The sequence below is a fragment of the Kogia breviceps genome, chromosome 5 (assembly GCF_026419965.1).
Source record: "Kogia breviceps isolate mKogBre1 chromosome 5, mKogBre1 haplotype 1, whole genome shotgun sequence".
Classification (NCBI taxonomy): domain Eukaryota; kingdom Metazoa; phylum Chordata; class Mammalia; order Artiodactyla; family Physeteridae; genus Kogia; species Kogia breviceps.
Genome location: NC_081314.1, coordinates 103,488,123 through 103,507,968, shown reverse-complemented (window position 1 = coordinate 103,507,968; position 19,846 = coordinate 103,488,123). Strand labels below are relative to the sequence as shown.

The window sequence follows — 19,846 nt, the reverse complement described above, 5'->3', positions numbered from 1 at the left end:
GAAAATGTGATATTTCAATCCTGACTTACCTAAAAGCCAATATCACATAGCCTGCAGTCTGGGCATGTGTCCAAATCGTACCAGTTGCATTGTTTATGGCAAACACAATACAGATGAGGTTCTTCATCAAGAAATCGGAACCTAATTCAATAAAATCTACTCATGCAGTTCAAAAAACAGTTTTCTGTGAGGATTTCAGGATGCCCAGGGGCTGTGAGACAAGCCCATCCAAGGAGTGTTCATGGCATGTGCGCTCTCCTAAAACATTCACTTCTGAGAATATGCACAAAATAAGGGTGGAGTTGGAGGCAGTGAAATACCTCAGATAAGTCACAGCAAACCAAAATTGCTTTTAAGGATCTATGATACAGCAACAAGATACACACTGAGGTCTTATAATCCTTTGGATGAAATAAGGGAATTCTCCACTATACTGAAAAAACTATTCTGAGCTATTCAGGCACAAACAGAGACAGTACGTTTTGGTAAGGAACACTGATCTGGGATATAAAGTCAGAATTATAAGCTCAAAATGAGAGAAAAGGTGAACTGGGGTTGTCAGAAATAGAATCATTTTATCTTCATATTTTCACCAATATAACAATTATACATTTCAACAATAATTCTTTTCTAATTGGTGTCAAATGGATTACTCAGGAACCTCACATTTTGGTGTACTGAGAGTAAGTATAGCAACTGTTCAAATAAGAGTACAGAGTTTGCAATCAGATAAACACTGGGAAAGAAAGAAAAATCTACTGCACTGGGCTGGGAGTCGCTCATGTGCTAAGTGTCACTTGTAGCCTTAACAGGCCCTCTGCCCAAGTCCACGTGGCCAGGCACTCCTGGGGCTTGTGCCTGGGACCTCCAAGGAGATGGTGTCTTGTCGTGGTTCCCCAGCTTGTTGTGGTCTGCAAATTTCTCCCAACCAACCCTAAACCAGAGGTAAATTTTGAAGTGGGCCATCTGGGAAAAGAAGTGGTTACCCTCAAATTCACTTATCAGAATCTCTGCAATCTGGAGCTCTTGGTTATGGCCAGGGAAGAACAGGATGGTAGGCTGGGAGTAGGAGGCCCTATCTCGAACTCTGTCACTGGTTGCACGTATTAAAACCATTATTATATAGAAGAAAAATGACTGGCTTGAGGTTTCAGCATCTACTCCTGCAAGCGCTACTAAAGTGCACATTTATTATTCAAAACACATGGCGTGGGCTTCCCTGGCGCAGTGGTTGAGACTGCCGATGCAGGGGACATGGGCTCGTGTCCCGGTCCAGGAAGATCCCACATGCTGCAGAGCAGCTAGGCCCGTGAGCCATGGCCGCTGAGCCTGCGCGTCCGGAGCCTGTGCTCCGCAACGGGAGAGGCCACAACAGTGAGAGGCCCGCGTACTACAAAAAAAAAAAAAAAAAAAAAAAAAAAAAAAAAGGCGTGTTATGGGAATAAAGGACAGAGTCTGGCCCAGTAATGCCTGCAAGCGGAGAACTTCCAGCCCACCCCCATCCCAATGAAACCACTACAAATACAATGGGAAGAGGTGTTGGGGGGCTTCCGGAACCACAGAGAACCTACAGCAAACAAAACTTCTTAATTTCTTTTGAACTTTTTAACAGAAAAATATTTGCTATTTCAGTCATTAAATGAGGGCATGAAGCAGAAAAACTGGACAAAGTTTTATATAGATACATGTAGCAGAGAAATAATCTTGTTGTAGTAAGCTTGTTTTTCCTTGTTCATTTGTTGTTTTCAAATTAAGGACTAAATTATCCTTTCTCCTGAACATGAAGGGAGATAGATAAGAAAAACAATGGACAATTATAATGAAGTACTATATACTGTTACATACTTTCATATACTACGACCTAGCATAAATTAAAGAATAAAGGTGTATTAAGTATTATGAAAAAAAGGATAATCTACAACCTTCACATGACATGCACTACACCTAGCCCTAGATGCACTAGACATCCGGTCCTGCAGCCCTTACTCTGAGAAAACTACACCCTAGTCCGATACAATCAGCAGCAAGGCAGGGCATCAGAGGAACCACAGGGTTCAAAATGGAAATAGAAACTTCCCATGCAGTCGTAAGCTGAGAAAAGGAAACCGTGATATAGACTTTGCAGGTCAGATTTCTCTTCCCTAACTCAAAATTACGGCAATTACATATTTCAGTAATAATAACCCACATTTCTATAGTTCGTGTCCCGGTCTGGGAGGATCCCACATGCCGCGGAGAGGCTGGCCCCGTGAGCCATGGCCGCTGAGCCTGCGCGTCCGGAGCCTGTGCTCCGCAACGGGAGAGGCCACAGCAGTGAGAGGCCCGCGTACCACAAAAAAAAAAAAAAAAAATTCCACATCAAAACTATTGAAATGTTTGCAAAAAGTGTGTTCACAATGTAAGAGTGAAAAGTAGCAGGAGGAGAAGAACCAGAACCTCAAGTGAAGCCTTACACATGTGTTGAAAACTCTATTGAGCAAATCCCAGGGCTCCGATAAAGTCAGCATTAAATTACTTCTGACTGTTACTGGCCAGCCATGAGACTTTGTACAAGTCATTTCACACTGCTGACTCATAAACGTTTTTTAAAATGGAGGGATCGGAGATAAGGTTACAGCGATAATTTACATTTATTTGTACATTTATACTGTGCCAGGTTCTAAAATTCATAGAATTCGCCTGCATGATCTCACAATGCATTGGGTGTTACTTTCCTCATTTCACAGGTCACACAGCTAGCCAAAGTTCAAAACCAAATGTGTCTGCTTCTAAGACTGAACATTCAACTGCCCCACTATTGCTTCTCAGAGAGAGTCCATGTCATTTATAGCTCTGCAGTTCTATTGTTTAACCCAATGCTCTATGAATTCACAAAGTGCTGTATGGAAAGAAGGACATGGAGTAAACCAAGACACTCACAGATAGGGTACTGTCCCCACATTGCATAACTCCTGGGGGCACTGGTCACCACCAGCATCCCCCATCCAGGATTTTACATAATTGAGATGCTCCACAAAGCCCCAGTGAAGAAAGTTAGATGACTCCTCCTGTGTCAATACTTCCTGATGTGCTTGACTAATATGTTGGTATCTTCGTTGCACAGATTAGCTTCAAAGAAGATAACTGAAATGTCAGGGCCTAATGACTTCACTAAATGCTACCCTTCTGCTAAAATAATAATAATAATAATAATGGCTTTCTTTCCTATTGCACGTTACTCAGAAGTTGCTGGCTAAGTAATTCTCACTATGTTTCAAAATCACAATTTTCCCTAAGTTCATGTGTTAGTTCTCTCCAATAACAGAAGACTTCAGACCAACCTAAACATACACATCACCTTAAAAGCTTGTGCCATTTATGATGGGGGCTTGATTTTTGTTACTGCACACACACATCATGCAGGCAAAGGATCTATGTTTTAAGCACTACCCATGACTTTGGCCTAAATTAAGGGTGTGAAGAATGGCATGAATTTGGAGTTCTACAGAAGTGCATTATCAGATAGAATTAACTTTATCAAGGGAGCTCAAAACACCTTGACAAAAAGACCCACTTTCACCATTGCTGGTACATACCTCCATGATAGAAATTATTAGGTTATCATTATCTGTTTACATAACACATTAATGACCCCTCTTGAAAGTAAATCTCCTTGAGGGCAAAAGCCATGACTTAGGTCTCTCTGTGTCCCTGGGTCCTCATCCCAGGCCTGATACATGACAGCTACTCACTATTACAGAATGAATGGATGGGTGTGTAGGACTGAGCAGCACTAAGCATGCTCACTCACCTCCCTTAGTAGAACAGTCAAGTCACACAGCTGCCTAAGGACCCACCAAGGGTAATCGATCCTGTGAAAAGAGGTACCTTATCAGAAATCTTAAAATAAAATGTCAAGGCATGTGTATTATATTGAATAAGACTAGAAATGTGTATTTTTGGAGGCCAGGCTATCCTTATTCAAATTCAAACATAGAATAGACATTTATCTACCTTACATGGTTTTGATTCCATGTACCCTCCTATAAATTCTCCCCAACCCACTTACTTGTCTCAAGATGCACTCTCAGAATTTTATTTCTTTAGCATGGGGTTTAGGTTAAAATGTAAGTCCCTATGAAATAGGTAACACTTTAATTATAGTTATCAATCATTTACACTTTAGTATGAATAAAAGCTCCCAGAGCAGAATTTTTATTAAAAGGCACTGGGGAAGTGAAGGGATCAATAAATAAAATGAAAAAAGAACTTCTCTGAACGCACATGTCACCTCTTCACTGACTTGCCTTGGCCTGGCCTTGACTACAGCCCGGTGATCTTTCCTTGCATTCACCTGTGGGCAGCAGGACCAAAGCCCTCTCAGATGCACGAGCTCAGACATACTGCAACCTTCAACAGCTCATCAATGAGCCCCATGCATAGGCTGCTTTTGCCTCCTCCTCAGGATGTTCTGGGGAATCACCCAAACATTATTAGATTCAGAAGAATAACTTAGCAAACCAGAACCTTAGCACAGACCACAGACACATAGCCCTGTCACAAGTCCTCAGTTGTGAGTCACGGAGGGAGTAAGTCCAAAACCTTAGCAAGTTATGTAATGAACTGGAGCCTGAGAATCGTGAGAGTGGGGTTTGCCACCAATTAGCTGTGCAACTTTACAGCTTTGGTCTCCATAAGTGTTTTAAAAAAAAAAAAAAAAGAGGCAAGAGATATTGAGATACTGCATGATCAAACGAAAGTGGGAAATTCTGCATTAAAATAAAGTTGCTTTTTTTTTCATTTTAGGACTCCTCAGGGACTATAAATATTTTTTAAAATTTATTTAATTTATTTATTTTGGCTGCATTGGATCTTCATTGCTGTGCGCGGGCTTTCCCTAGTTGCAGCAAGGGGGGCTACTCTTCGTTGCAGTGCGCAGACATCTCATTGCAGTGGCCTCTCTTTGTTGCGGAGCATGGGCTCTAGGCACGCAGGCTTCAGTAGTTGTGGCATGTGGGATCAGTAGTTGTGGCACATGGGCTTAGTTGCTCCGCGGCATGTGGGATCCTCCCGGACCAGGGCTCGAACCCATGTCCCCTGAATTGGCAGGCGGATTCTTAACCACTGTGCCACCAGAGAAGTCCCATAAATATTTTAAGCTGCACTGTGAGGAGAAGAAATAGAGTTCCATGTTTCCCAAGCATATATGATCTTGGAACCCTATTTTCTAATATCATTTCTCAGAACTAATATTCTACTGAGCACAGTTTAGGAACTGCTAGACTAAAAGACCCTGAAAGCCCTTCCAAGTGATAATATTCTGAAATTTTACCTTATGGATCTCTTTTTTCTTTCCTCTAATCCTAGTAAGGACCTCCATTGAAGACTCTATATATCCAAATTCTGCCAACTCCAAAACACCAACTTTTTGCATTGGTAGTAATTATAGCACTGTAACAATAACTAACAACTATAATGTAATTGTAGTTATTACAACATAGGGACAGGACTTGGGGGAGGTGGAACATATCCTTCTGTCATCACGCCTTCTTTCAAGAAACCCTGAAAGCACGGGTAACGGACAGTCTCCACTAGAAAATATCTGAATGTTCTGACCTTAGAGCTTGTTTTTTAGAAAATGCTTAATGACACACTAAGAAATTCTAGGATTCCAACACCAGTTTGTGTAAGAAAATAACAAAATTCTTTGTTTTGAGTCAGCTATGTTGTAACTAATTAAGGGGGGAAATTAGCTGTCAGTTTACATGAGAAGACAAGGCCTGATTCCGCTGACATCTTTGCATTCATGAGAAGCAAGCTGATGGTCTGATGCCTGTGTGGTGTTCAGCTCAGCCTCTGCTGACTGGGATTTATTAGCCAAGGGTTACAAATATGCAACCAATGGTTTTTTCCAGATCTTCCACCGCAAAGTAAGTTCACCACGGTGTCCGTCGCCTGCCTTGAAGGCCTGGGTCTGAGCCACTAAAGATGCTCCCAGCAGCTCAGCCTGGAGCCCGGGATTTTCATTAGATAGAGTTCCTTGCACATCTAAGCGGGTGCTGCTGTCATATAAATGTTGCTCCTTTCTTCATGAGGAGGCGGAAAGGGAGACAAACATGCTAATAAACAGCTACTTTTTAACTTTCTTAATGTTTAATAAACAACTTCTTGCTCTACTTTCATTTTCCCTAAGGTTGGGTCAAGTATAGTCCAAGTGGCTTTGGGAATTGGATACATGTTGCAAAAGCTTGTTTTCTTAATGGGAGTTTGTCCCCTTCTGTGATTCGGGAGGCTTATTCACAAGCAACACTAAGCAGAAGAGCTCCACCACTGCTGATGCCCCCTGGGGATAATGAGATGTCCATGCAGACATGAAAGGCCAAATAAAAAGAGAAAGCCACATGTGGGGTCCAAGAGCAGCGTCTAAGTCTCACTGTGCTGGAACAAGGCTACCTACAGGCAGCTCCAAGCCAGGTAGGCAAGGGAGCATCACACCACGTGGGATGCCCTCCTCAGCTCTCCCAGCTTTGCCCTGAGATACTTTCCTTGAATTCAGAGAGCAATAGCACATTGACAGTCTCTAGATGGCTGCTGTTAAAACCTCCAAGTGTTCCTTACCTCCCATTTACCTATCAGATTAAATCAGCCCCTTAAAAGAACTCAGAAAATGAGGCCATGTCTTGGGAACACGATTGTGGAGAGTGGGGTGGGGCTTTGAACCTGGGTGACAAAGAATGTCTGGGACTACTTGCAAGGACTGCCCGTAGGACATTCACATCTCCACCGGCTCTGACCAACGGACCAGAGCGCAATAGAGGCGTTAGAGAAGTGTGTCAGGGAAGAATTCCAAAAGTGATGTCAGAAGAGTAAATGGTCAGCTTTTATGAGCTTCACAAACTGCTGACAAGAGCATCCAGAGAAATACAGGTGCTCTCTTCTGGCAATCCCTGCCCAGGCCCCCATGCACGCTCTACGGAGAGTGTTTCTCATCAGACAGGAAGCTCTCCACAGTCTCACAATAGGAAGATAAAGAAAGAAACCAGTCAAAACAGTGAGCCTCAATCACTTTAAATATTTAGCTCTTCCATGTACCCTGGTGACAAAATACATGATTTTTTCCTCAATAACCAGAGGTCCCATACACCGGAGGTTTAGCCACTTCAGTTCAAGGAGAAGTTTATGCCCAGAGACAGTGACTTTGCTGGTCCCCAAAAGAGAGGTGAAGGACAGCAGGGACAGGATTAACCTCCTGCATTTGGCTGTTGAGAGAGAGAAAAATTAAAAGCAAACAATTCATGCTGGGGAGATGTCATTGCAAGGAAATTAAAGAGATAAATATGCTGAGGACCCAGAAGCTTCTCCTAAGAAACTCATGGAGAGGAAGGGAAATAAACAACTGAGCCCAGTGGCCTTGTTTTCCTCCAGCTGAGACTACCTTCTCAAATATCACCCAATCATCCTCAGTAGTGAGAACTCCAAACCTTGGCGGTTCTGTAGTTTTGCCACAAACTTTATTTTTGAGAAGCCAAGAGCAGCAGAAAACCTAACCGTGTGTTTTCTTTTTTTTGAGAGAGAGTTGAACTCCCTCTACAGACATTTTCTGAGGACAAATGAGGTAAAGTAGACTTGAAGATAGGTGTTTCAGAGGATCAGACTTCCCTACATCCAGGATATTCAGCCTGAACTGCAGTTAAATTTCAACAAACAAATAAAACAAATAGAGAGTCTTTATCTACTGGGACCAACAAAAACCTTAAAAGAACCCAAATCATGACCTTAGGGGAAAACCCAAGGGGTACTTAAATAAGCCTCATTTTAATGAACGCTAGCATAGCTGATCGCTGATGCATCCTCAGAACTGCATATTTATACCCCTGTCTGCTGGTAGAATAGGTGGCTGGGCTTTTGTTTTGCTTTATCCAACTGGAATGCATTTCTCTAGGAGCACAGCGCATCTCAGACCTGGGTTCTGGATGGAACCCAAGGAATGTGAGGTCAGAGAGTGCCTGAAGTTACCAGATAATGGCCAACAGGCAATGTAGCTTTTGATTCTGTAAAATAAAGAATTGGACTAGATGAACTCTTAGGAGTCTTCCAGCTTGAACATTCTGTGATTCTGTGATTCCACCCCACATTCCATATTCATTGACAAACAAGGAAAATCTGATCTGGACTGGTGGTTTTTGAAACCTCACGATTCCATAAAGTACCAGGAAAATGTGGTCATTCCAGACATATTTAATTTGTGTGTATTTCATCATTGTTGAGCCCTTCCCAAACATTCAAATGGGACTAGGGTTGAGGGGTATTTGAAAAAAAATCACAGAAAGGTTCTTGCTCTTGAGTTTGTGTTATATTAACCTAGGGGAGAAATAGTAAAGATTCTGAGCCATTCTTAACTGGTGACTATAATCCTGAAGGCTACAATCAGATCTATACCGGCAAACTCTGAGGAGAGAAAAGTCCTTGAGGGAAGAGCTTGGTAAGAGTTCAGAATGGTCAATCTAGAAGTTCTGCCCAGCTATGATTTGTGATATTTTTGGCTGAGGCTCACCATATGTTAGGAAACTTAAAATGGCTTTGTTTTTCAAAAATGAAATGTATTCAAATAAAAAGAACAAAGAAGTTATACATCTACTTTTTAAAATCAAGGTTTAATTTACATCCAGAAAATTCACCCTTTGTAGTTACAATTCTGTGAATTGACAAACACACATGATCATGTATAACTACCACCACAATCAAGTTACAGAATAGTTTCATCACCCAAAAGAATTCTCCCTTGCCTCTTTGTAGACAATCCCTCCCTTACTGTCCAGCTACTGGCAACCACCTATTTATTTTGCTCTATGGCTTGCCTTTGAAAGAATGTCATATACATGGAATTATATAGGAGTCAACCTTATGAGCCTGGTTTATTTCACTAGCACGATACATATAAGATTCATCCATGTTGTACATTTATCAATAGTGTATTCTTTTTTATTGCTGTGTGGTATTCCATTGCATGGTTAGACCACAGCTGAGAGCCATTTGGGTTGTTTTCAGTTATTGACAATTACAAATAAAGTCACTATTAACATTCCCATACAGGTTTTTGTGTGATGTAGGTTTTAATTTCTCTAGAGTAAGTACTTAGGGAATGAGATTGCTAGGTCTGTACACACTACGTGTATGTTTAACTTTATAAGAAATTACCAAAGTGTTTTCCAAAGTGGCTGAACCAGTTGGCATTTCCACCATCTCTGTACTAGAGTTCAAGTTTCTCTACAATCTTGCCCACACTTTGTACGATCAGTGTTTTTCTTTAAGAATTTCTAATAAATGTGCAGTGATATCTCTTGCGGTTTTAATTTGCATTTCCCTAATGACTACTGATGTTGACCATAATTTCATATGCTTATTTGCCATCCATATATTTCTTTGGTGAAGTGACTGTTCAGATCTTTTGCTCATTTTTAACTGGGTAATTTTCTTATCGTTGTCTTTTCATTGTTTTGTTCTTTTATAATCTGGATATAAGTCCTTTATCAGATATGTGATTTGAAAATATTTTCTCCTAGCGTGTCTTTTCATGCTCCTAAGAGTGAATTTTGAAGAGCTATAGGCCTACTTTTGAAGCCCACAATTTAGGGTTGAGAGATAATGGAGAGATGGTAAAAACTCATACCTCTTATTTGATCTCCATCTTCTCTGTTGCAAATGTTCTCCAGAATGAATATTATGCTACAAACACTAGCAGGAGGGGGTTGAAACATCCAATGTTATAATAAATTTTAATAGAATATCTTGTTCTCTAAACAAGAACCTGTTAGAGGGAATGTCATCCCCTGAAGCTAAGAAGCAAATATGAGGCGTGCCAGTGAGGAAATGGGAAAACTAGTAGAGGAGCTGGAGGACTGCAGACCCACCAAATTGTCTTAGTTCAAAACAGAGAAAGAGATGGAAATGGCACCTATCAAAGGACCCTGAACACACATCAATGCCAACAAGACTCCAGAATAGGAAGATATGGTGAGGACATGGACAGTTAACAGTTTCTACTGGGAGTTAGCATGAGTTCACTAATAGGTCACATTAAATTAACCTACTTTTCCTACTCTGGCAGTAGTAGATACAGAACGTGTGACGTCTGCATTTTACAAAGTATTCTTTAAATAGCTTACTTGATAATATGGGAAAATGGGGATGAGATGATCCTTCAGTTAGTTACATTTGTAATTTTTGAAGAAATACATGCAATGGATCAATGGAAGCTAGAGAGTTTGCCACAATTCTCTCATTCCAAATAATTTTATCCATGATTCATATAAACATATGGGAGATAGGCATTGTAAATTTGTAGAAAGCTGGAAATGATTATAAATTCATAAGTGATTATGAATGATTTAGGACCCAATAAAGACTAAACACATATTTCCAAGCCAGGCTGAATACAATAAGATGAGTTTGAAAAGAGATAAATTTAAAGTCCTGCATGCCCCAAAACCCATCTGAGTTCTGGGTAGTGAAGGATACAGGACTCAGCATGAAGAGGAAAGAACATGGCTTATGGTTTAAGTCAACAGTAATCCTCATATGAGTCACCAAGGAAGTATGATGTCCAAAAGTCCAATGTGCAATCCTGAGATATATTGATAGAAGTTTATTATTTTAGAATGAGGAAGGATGATAATTCTATTGGGGCACACCTGGAGTTTGTGTCCAGTTTGGGGCAAGATTACAAACTGGAACGTGTTTTAAGAGCTGTAGTCATCCATATAATATAAGCAATAACCAAGAAAATGGCAAGCGATGGACCTGTGAGGGAAGAAATAAAGACTTTGGGAGCCTATAGTTGCTGACATAAAATAGGGAAAGTTTTACAAGTAACTGAGGAACCAGAATTGCTCAAAATAACTCCCGAGAGGTTATAACCCCAGAACTAAGACCAAGCGGAGAGAAGTCCTGGGAGGACAAAACTTCCGAATAGCTGCATAAATATGGAACACTTGCTTTGAAAGTTAGTGATGCTTCTTTTTTAAAAGGAGGCCTTCAAGAATAAGCCAGATTATACCCAGGAGAGAATGTATATAAAGGACATTGAAAAATGCAATAAGTAGATGAATAAAAGAACTATGAAGGTCTTATCCAACCTAATGAGTATGTGTGTCAATGATCATATGATTCTTGTTTGAACTCTCACTTTTCTGAAACTTGGGGAAAAAGGGAAAACTTACAAATATGTAGTGGGAACTGGGACTCATAGCTACAAAAGAATATTTGGAATCAATTTGGAAATGTTTCCAAGAAGTTGCATTTGGACAGTTTGGTTGCTTTTGAATTTTGTGTCAAACTGAAAATTAGATTTTAAGATTTTATGAGTTGCAGAGATATTAAATTTTTTACATGATTGCTGCTACTTGACGTTCATAAGAAATCATAAGCAACTGAAAGGAAAGTAATAAACAAATACAATGTTAAATAAGGCAAGAATTTTTCATTAGATATAGTGAGAGCTGTGTAAAGCTTTGGCAAAATTAAAAAAGAGAAAATAAACATGTGAAAGGGGAAAAAAGTATACTTCATAGCTGGGCTCAATATTGATCAATAGAGTAATAATTCTCTAGAATAATCAGTGGGGAATTAAGGTGAACAAGAATTGTCATAAATGGTGTGATAGGCTGCATATAAGACAAGATAATAAGCTGAAATAACAAAGAAAAATTCATAGAGATACACATGCTTGGCAGGGAAACTGAAAACCACTGAAACCTTGTCAATACAGTTAATCACATACCTTCTCTAAAAATGGATCAGCACTAAGTTCTTTCAGGAAATCTTCCCATTTAATCAAGAGTGGTTAAATGGCTAAAAACAATCAATCAATTCAGAAGCTGAAAAGTTCACATGTTCTGGGGGGTGGAAAATGACAGTGCCAGACCCAAAGAAAAAATAATAATGAACTGAATTAAAATTTTCTAGACTTATTTATGCTTCTTGGCAGCACAATCATCACCATTTAGCATAACATGTGTAATATATAACACACACATATACATACACATGCATACATATTATAGATGTATTATGTTTACAGATACAAAAACTTTTTTCCTGTTATTGGTTTTTCCTTTACCCTCATCACTCAAGTCTACATTGGGAATAAAAATGTAGAATTTTCACATATCTATGTATGTCTCAAGCACTGAGAAAATCTCATTCATGAGTTTTTAAAGTATAAATAATACCATGACTAGGATTTTGTAGTCATATGGGCTATGTCTGTACAGCTCAACTAAATATCCTAAAATTCCTTTTGGGGAACATTTTTTTGGTTGTAATCAAAGTTAGTCTGACACCCAGGCAAAGGAGTCAGTTGTGACTATCACATTTCTTCATTTCTTTGACAATCACATCTAAGTCTCTTCATTATTAGAAATGTTATTATTCTTTTTGGTTAAGCACAGTATTCCACCAACAAATTTCTCTAACAAACAGAGTTCTCAGAGAAGAAGTAAGCCATTAGGTTCTTAAAGCTGAATGACAATGAGTTTGTCTGTGTCTTTCTTACCCAGCAAGAGGACAGAAGACTGGAGGAGAAGAGGTGAGGGGGGCCAGGAAAGGAAGGGCACAAGAAAGTGCAGTCAATAGACCACATCTCTCACAAATTCCACTTTTCTTTCCACCTTTGCTCCAGCAGACCCTGGCTTTCATAATGACCATTCCCAATGCATAATAATCGCACAACACAACTTGGTAGAGCTGATTTTACCTTAGTGATGGTCAAAATAAATCTTTTAAAAACCATTAAAAGGGACTTCCCTGGTGGCACAGTTGTTAAGAATCCGCCTGCCAATGCAGAGGACACAGGTTCAATCCCTGGTCCGGGAAGATCCCACATGCTGCAGAGCAACTAAGCCCATGTGCCACAACTACTGAGCTTGCACTCTAGAGCCCATGAGTCACAACTACTGAAGCCATGTGCCACAGCTACTGAAGCCCACACACCTAGAGCCCTTGCTCTGCAACAAGAGAAGCCTCCGCAATGAGAAGCCCGCACACCTCCACGAAGAGTAGACCCTGCTCGCCGCAACTAGAGAAAGCCCACGTGCAGCAACAAAGACCCAACGCAGCCAAATAAATAAATAAGTAATAAGCAAATAAATCTTTAAAAAAACATTAAAAAATGGCTTGATCTCCTCATTTCAGGTCATCTTCAGGAAAATACTAAACAAACTCCTTCCTGTTGATCAATACATTTGTTTTTAAAGAAAATTCTGAAAACTGCCTCTCCATTAAAGCATCTGCTATATTATAGATGTGACTCCATGTGGCTTTGTATGAGTGTCTCACAAATACCACCTCTTCCATGAAGCCTTCTCTGATTCCACAACACTGCTCCCTCATCACCACACCTTCAGGCTCTTCTAGGACTCTGTAAGCCCTTCTCTTAGCATTTCCTTCTCTCAAATGAATCATTCAAATTCATCATCCCAGCTAGAGAGCAAACTCTTACACTCCCAGCATCTAGGCCAATACTTGGCACAGTGATGGCATTTGAGAACATTCCCACACACGAATGTTCAAATACCAAAAGACGTGTTACATTTTGAGTGTATGTTCTTTGACTATCTCTTTAGACTATGAGTTCCTTGGCAAATACATTTAATTATAGGATAAGGCTGCCCAGCAGCAATGCTTTCTTCCAAGCGTCTCCTTTTGGATTACCCGAACTTATTTTTCCTTCATAACTGAGAAAATTTTCAATCTGTTACCTAACCCTTCATAAATAGTAGGTGATGATCCTGTACCACCAGGAAGATAGATTAGATGACTAATTTGGAATTTTCCTTCGTCACAGAACCATTTTACAAGCATTAACAAGCAAATATTATATTAACTGGCAATTCAGACAACAGTTATAATTTTAGTCTTGTCAGCACTGCCTTCATTTCATTCTTGTGAAAATATCAGTGTGTTTGGGGAGATCTCAGGGAAATGAACCAAACCTGTTTAGCCAGAACAACTCAATCCTCCTTTCTTTTGAGTCCACATCCTTTTAGTCTGTGGACCAATGTCGAAACCATTTCCCTCCTGCAAAGGAGCCTGCCTTTGCCAAGCCAAACAGAAGTCACAAAGGCAAATAGAGCAGGTGCCCTGGCTCAGCCTCCAGGCCCTACCTTTGATGATTAGCAACAGGCATCTTTCCCATCCTTCTGATACCTTCCATGTTATGCTCATCGACCTCCCGTGGAAGTTCCAAGTTCTTTGACAAGAGCTCATGGAGGCCAGTTGTATTCTCTTGAAGAGTTTAAATTTCTCCACTCTACCTAGTCAAGAAGAAATTCAGAAGTTATGAAGGTTCTGGAATCAATGACTTCTTTTTTATGCAATCACTGATTAAAACAGCAAAAATGTTAAGTGCCGGTCAACGTTCGTTTTGAGATAGTATTGTATATTTTAAGTACATGTAGTAGGACTGAAATATATATGCAATAACCCAGATATACCCTACACCTTTTGCTACTGTATCTAACTCATCTCGTCTTTCTCTAGAACCCTGATTAAGGTAGGGGGAATAAAAAAACCTTCTCTTCCAAATTAAAATTATTTCCTTTGAGTTAATTAAGTCAACTGTAAGTTTCTCACTTTTTTAGTTCCCTGTACCTGGCTCCACCTTCCAAAGGTGGCATCTAGGTGCAGCAGAGTCTTACATGTCCCTCATTGCTGTTTTCTTCCCTCTGCAGCACATTGTGCTTGATCTCGTCTTGTCCCTAGGAATCCTCCTATGACATCTGTTGAGATGAAACTGCTCCCTGGCATGGCACCACTTTAACTTCTGCTGATTCCTTGTCCTGACTGAGTGTTTAGGGGTCTCCTCCGCAAGGCATACAGAAATATTTAGATCCCCTAAAGGCCACACCTAGCCTATAGGTTACGAGCACATCAAGTCTAGCCTATCTGCCTTGATAGGCAGTACTTACCTGGTTGGCACAATAATGCTCCAATACATGGAGAAGGAAACAAATTCTCTAAGGAACTGGTTTCAATGTTCTTGTCTGGGAAGTAAGGAGCAAGCCCTCCTACACTGGGAGTTTCCCAAAACTACCTGGGCGTTTCTGCTTATCACTTCCATTTCTTGGAGTTTTCTCCAGGAAAGGAAAACTAGGACAATAATATCTGACTTCTTGTTTCTCTTCCTACCTTCCGGTCTCCATGGGAAAACAAAACAAAAGAAAACACAGAAACAGAAAACCTAAGTACCCTGGTGGGAACTTTCCTTGCAACAGACTTCAACATTTCTATACAATGACTTATAATAAAACTCTATGAAGCAAGTGTGCCAGGCTTGGTTTTTGATATTTATATAGAGAGAGAATTAGAAATTTAATAAATTCTCTTCCTTCTCAAGAAAACTAGATTTCAAAACCGTTCTATTACTATGGACTCAAAAAGTCATTTTTTAGACTCACCCCAGGGCAAAAAAAAAAAAACACAACTTTATAGCTAGTCTTAATGACAGACAGCCTTCAGGAAAAGATGATTTTAAAAAGAATGAAAAATACAACTGTTATATATTTTCAAAACATTGATATACCTTTAGATGTTTTTCTGATAGTATGAGAAACAACAGACGTGTTATACTAAATCACACTGTCTCTACAATGTGGTCTATTCTAGAGAGTTGATCGACGGAAATGAGACAAAGAAAGGCATGACAAACTCCAAATAAATATAAATAATTTCCCTAAAAGCATTTGGATGTGATGTTTTAAAGTAAAACTTACAGTTTAAAAAATGAACAAACCGAACTGACATATGTACAGCCTGCCATATGCCACACGGTGGAGAAAGAATAAAGAAATGAATAAAGATCACAATCGTAATCATTTTCATTTTCTTGCTTGTTCCCTGATGATACTATTCCCTTATTCCTTTTTAAAATATCTGTGTGTCTGTGTTTCTATCTCACACACACATACCCATACAAAGATTTATCTATATCCTATACTAACAGCAAGGCAATGATAATACTTTGCTGTTTTCTAATTATTTTTCTCTTTTTTAGATCATGAGATCATTTATTCTATCAATTGATCTTACATTAGATTTCATTGTGTACGTTGAGTTAGACGAGGGCTGTTTTCTAATTCTTATAGCAAACGTGAGAAGAAGAGAAAGCATTTGTAACCTCATATATAGATAATAAAAATGAGATTCAATAGGTTTAGGTAACCTGCCCAAAGTCACTCAACAAGCTGAGACTTAAATCTAAAGTCCTTTGACACTGAGTTGGTGACTTCCATGCACCATTTTACATCTCCTTGTTACCAGAACCTCTCCAAGGAATGGTCTAATTTTCCCCCAATGCACCAGGGAACATGTGGTTCAGAACTCTGGGTATGTAAGCCTAAAGGGACAAAGCTAGAGACCCTATTCTACTATATTCTGTATACTTCTGCCTACCAAGTTTGACACTTGTTCCCTAGTTTTCTTTTTTATACTAATAAAACTGTATTTTATTTGGGCACCTGCCCTCCCCATTCCCCTTTTCTGCAGCAACACATGAAAGTGAAGGCAATCTGTCATGGACCGGATGGACCAGGACAGGCCTAGGGATGGTGGACCAACAGGATAGGAGGGTCCCGGAATGTCATTCTGTGGAACCATCCTGCCAGTCCGAACTGCTTAACCCTAGACTGTTAATAAACTGAGAAATAAACTTTAATCTTATTTAAGCCACTTTTACTGTTGGTCTCTCTTAGACGAGCATAACTAGTACTTTAACTAATGTGTTTATCTTCCCAAATCACTCTTTAGCACATGTTCATATTTAGAAATCACTGACAGTTTTCCATTGCCTACAGAGTGATATCCGAGCCTGGCAGTCAACGGTTTCACAATCAGGCCCCCACCTACCTTCCCCTCATTATTTCCATGACTCCTTTTCATTCCAGCCAGACTGATGGACTGTTTCTTCAACATGCCTCCATTATCCCTCCTCCCCAAAGACTCGCTCCAATGAATCCTAATTTCTGTTTAAAACCCACTCTAGGCACTTCCCTGGTGGCGCAGTGGTTGAGAGTCCGCCTGCCGATGCAGGGGACACGGTTTCGTCGTGTCCCGGTCCGGGAGGATCTCACATGTCGCGGAGCGGCTGGGCCCATGAGCCATGGCCGCTGAGCCTGCACGTCCGCAGCCATGGCCGCTGAGCCTGCGCGTCCGGAGCCTGTGCTCCGCAATGGGAGAGGCCGCAGAAGTGAGAGGTCCGCGTATCGCAAAAAAAAAACAAAAAACAAAAAACAAAAAAAGCTTCAAAGCTTTGAAAGCATGAAAGGAAGCCCTGTGGACATAAGCATGTTTTCTATTTTTCATGAACTTTCTCTTTATTATTTATTCCTTGGGAAAGCAATTAGGCAAATAAGAAACATTTAAAAAATTGGTTTCCATTCATTTACTGATCTATTTTCTCCTCATGTAGAGTAATTTGAATACACCACAAATTAATTTTCTCTCAATGCTGCCAAAATGTCTTAGAACATTTTAGGATATTCAGAGGGGCTATTTGAAACTGTATTTACTTTTCAGGGCAATCTTACTGAAAGTGAAAATCCAAGCATATTGGTATATTTAAAAGAAATGCCATTCTGTTTTTACTTAAGACTTTGGGAGTTGTTTTCCCCAAGCTGTATCTAGGCAGCATATTAAGTTATCCTCCTTTTCAAGAAGAATTTATTTGGAACATTGAAAAAGGTAACGTAGGGAGAATTAGCAAAAGAATCCTATGAAAAAGTGTCAGCTCATTTAAAGGAAGATTACATAAGATGGTGGTTAACTAAATGTTATTAACCTCAACCAAGGTATAAAATAATATTGAACCATTGAAATTTTTCTTCTGACTTCAGGTTTCCATGTCTTTATCCCCAAACCTGTATTTATAAGTATTCCAATATTTTTGAAAAGTGTACCCTCACGGTGATTACTATACTGAACAATGTTTCCTCCAGTATTCCCCAAGAGCAAAGGTAACAAGTGAACCTCGCGGTATCAGAGAAAAGTAAGTACTATCTGTCTCTACACACAAAGAACAGTGTTTCTCCTGTCAAGCACTGGACCCAAAGCACATGCTTGTGCATCTCCTTGGTATCAGACAGAACTTGAGGATAAATTTAGCCTGACGGTATTGAGAACCAGCTTGCAGGAGGGCCAGGGTGATCTTGCTCTCAGTGGCCAGAAAAAGGGCAAGTCCTCTGGAGAGCAGGACTCAATCTACAGGTTTCGTTATGCAGATAAAAAAGTCTGTCACAAAACCTTTAAACTGGGCTATTTATATTCCACCCAAAGACAGTATCATCAAGAGCAGACTGAAGTCTGCTTTGGATTTGTATTTTCCAGGCCCCCTATATTGTAAAATGGTTTACTAAGATAAAAATCAGAGATACAAATACCTGACACTCTCTTCTTTACAAGACTAAAACTAGGACTCATGATTTAATACCAACAACTCTTGTAATGATACACAAGCTACTTTTAGAATAACAATAACATCTTACACTTGCATCACATTTTATATTTCACGTTCATTATTTCCTAGTGCGTTATTTCTGTGTGATTGTCTTGTTAAATATTTGGAAAATGTGTCATTCCAGGTTGCCAATATTTATATTCAATACACGTTTAATTCAACAAGCACTAATTGGACACCTATTATCTTCCAAATTCATGTCACACTCTAAACACATTTACTAAAATGAGCCAAAATGTTTTTTCATCACAACCTTAGATAAATGGATCCATTATATCACAAATCTCATGTCTATCGCATTAATAAACTATACTTCCCTATATAACATTTTCAGTAAAAGAAAGGAGGTTAAGAACATACCTAAATCAAGCAAGCTTTGGATAACTAAAATTTTCTTTGGATATAGTTCTATAAACTGGGGTATGCTTAAGTTTTCTCCTTGAAGTAGCTGCCCATTTTCAATGACCAAATACATTATAGAAGAGCTCTGATGTCATGTTCCACGTAGATTAGCAAAGCTATATAGCAAAAAGGGATAGGCAACACTGCTTTCTTTTACACAAGAGAGTCTTCTCCCCTGATACTTTGGATTTGCATTAATCTGCAGATGGGTCCCACAGCCAGAAGCTATCCTTACGTGCCCTCAGCTTTTGTAACTACTTGCTGCCCACTCTTCTTGTTCCACAGTCACGCCTTAAGGTCTTTTAGCCAACTTTTGCCTCCCAGTTGACTCTTTCCCTGGAATACACCCTAGTCTCATCTTTTTCTCCTAGATAATCTGCTCTTCTCCATACACAGTATGTCCAAACAACTCCAGTGACTTTTCCAACAACCCACACACCCTCTTAAATGGATGTTTTACTCATACAATCATGATGCTTTTGTTTCCATCAGATTCTCTGTATTGGAGAGTTTGGAGAGCAGTGCCCTGGTTTTTAAATCACAGGCTTAAGAACTAGGATTTATTGGATGCTTGTGTTGTGCTAGATGTCACGATAGGACTCTCATTTAAGCTCCATTACAATTTGTGGAGGCCTTTATCAGTCTCACGGTATGGATGAGGAAACATCCTCAGGCAGTTAAGTGACTTGCCTAAATGCGCTGCTCATGATGGGCCAAATGTAGCCTTTACCAATGTTTCAGCATCATTCATGATGCAGCCAGGAGACCAATGCCTGTACCTGGTAATTTAATAGAGGAAGCTTATCATGGGGTATTTTTCACAAAGGTGTGAGAAGAGCCCAAAAGAGTAAACATTGGAAGGGAGACAACCAGGAATTTCCAGCTACAAGAGGCTGCTATCATCCCCAGAATTGGCTGGACAAAAGGAGGGAGTGATGTAACCAGAGTTCAGGAACT

The 19,846-nt window shown here is 39.8% G+C and overlaps 1 protein-coding gene across 1 annotated transcript in view; it reads right to left on the bottom strand.

The window, feature by feature from the left end:
* Positions 1–19,846, bottom strand: part of DCBLD2 (discoidin, CUB and LCCL domain containing 2) — an 856,719-nt gene that overhangs the window by 609,915 nt on the left and 226,958 nt on the right. The window contains exon 4 of the mRNA XM_067034824.1: positions 14,142–14,291. Within this exon, the coding sequence (XP_066890925.1) occupies positions 14,142–14,244 (103 nt within the window). The 5' untranslated portion in view covers positions 14,245–14,291. The remainder of the gene's footprint in view (positions 1–14,141; positions 14,292–19,846) is intronic.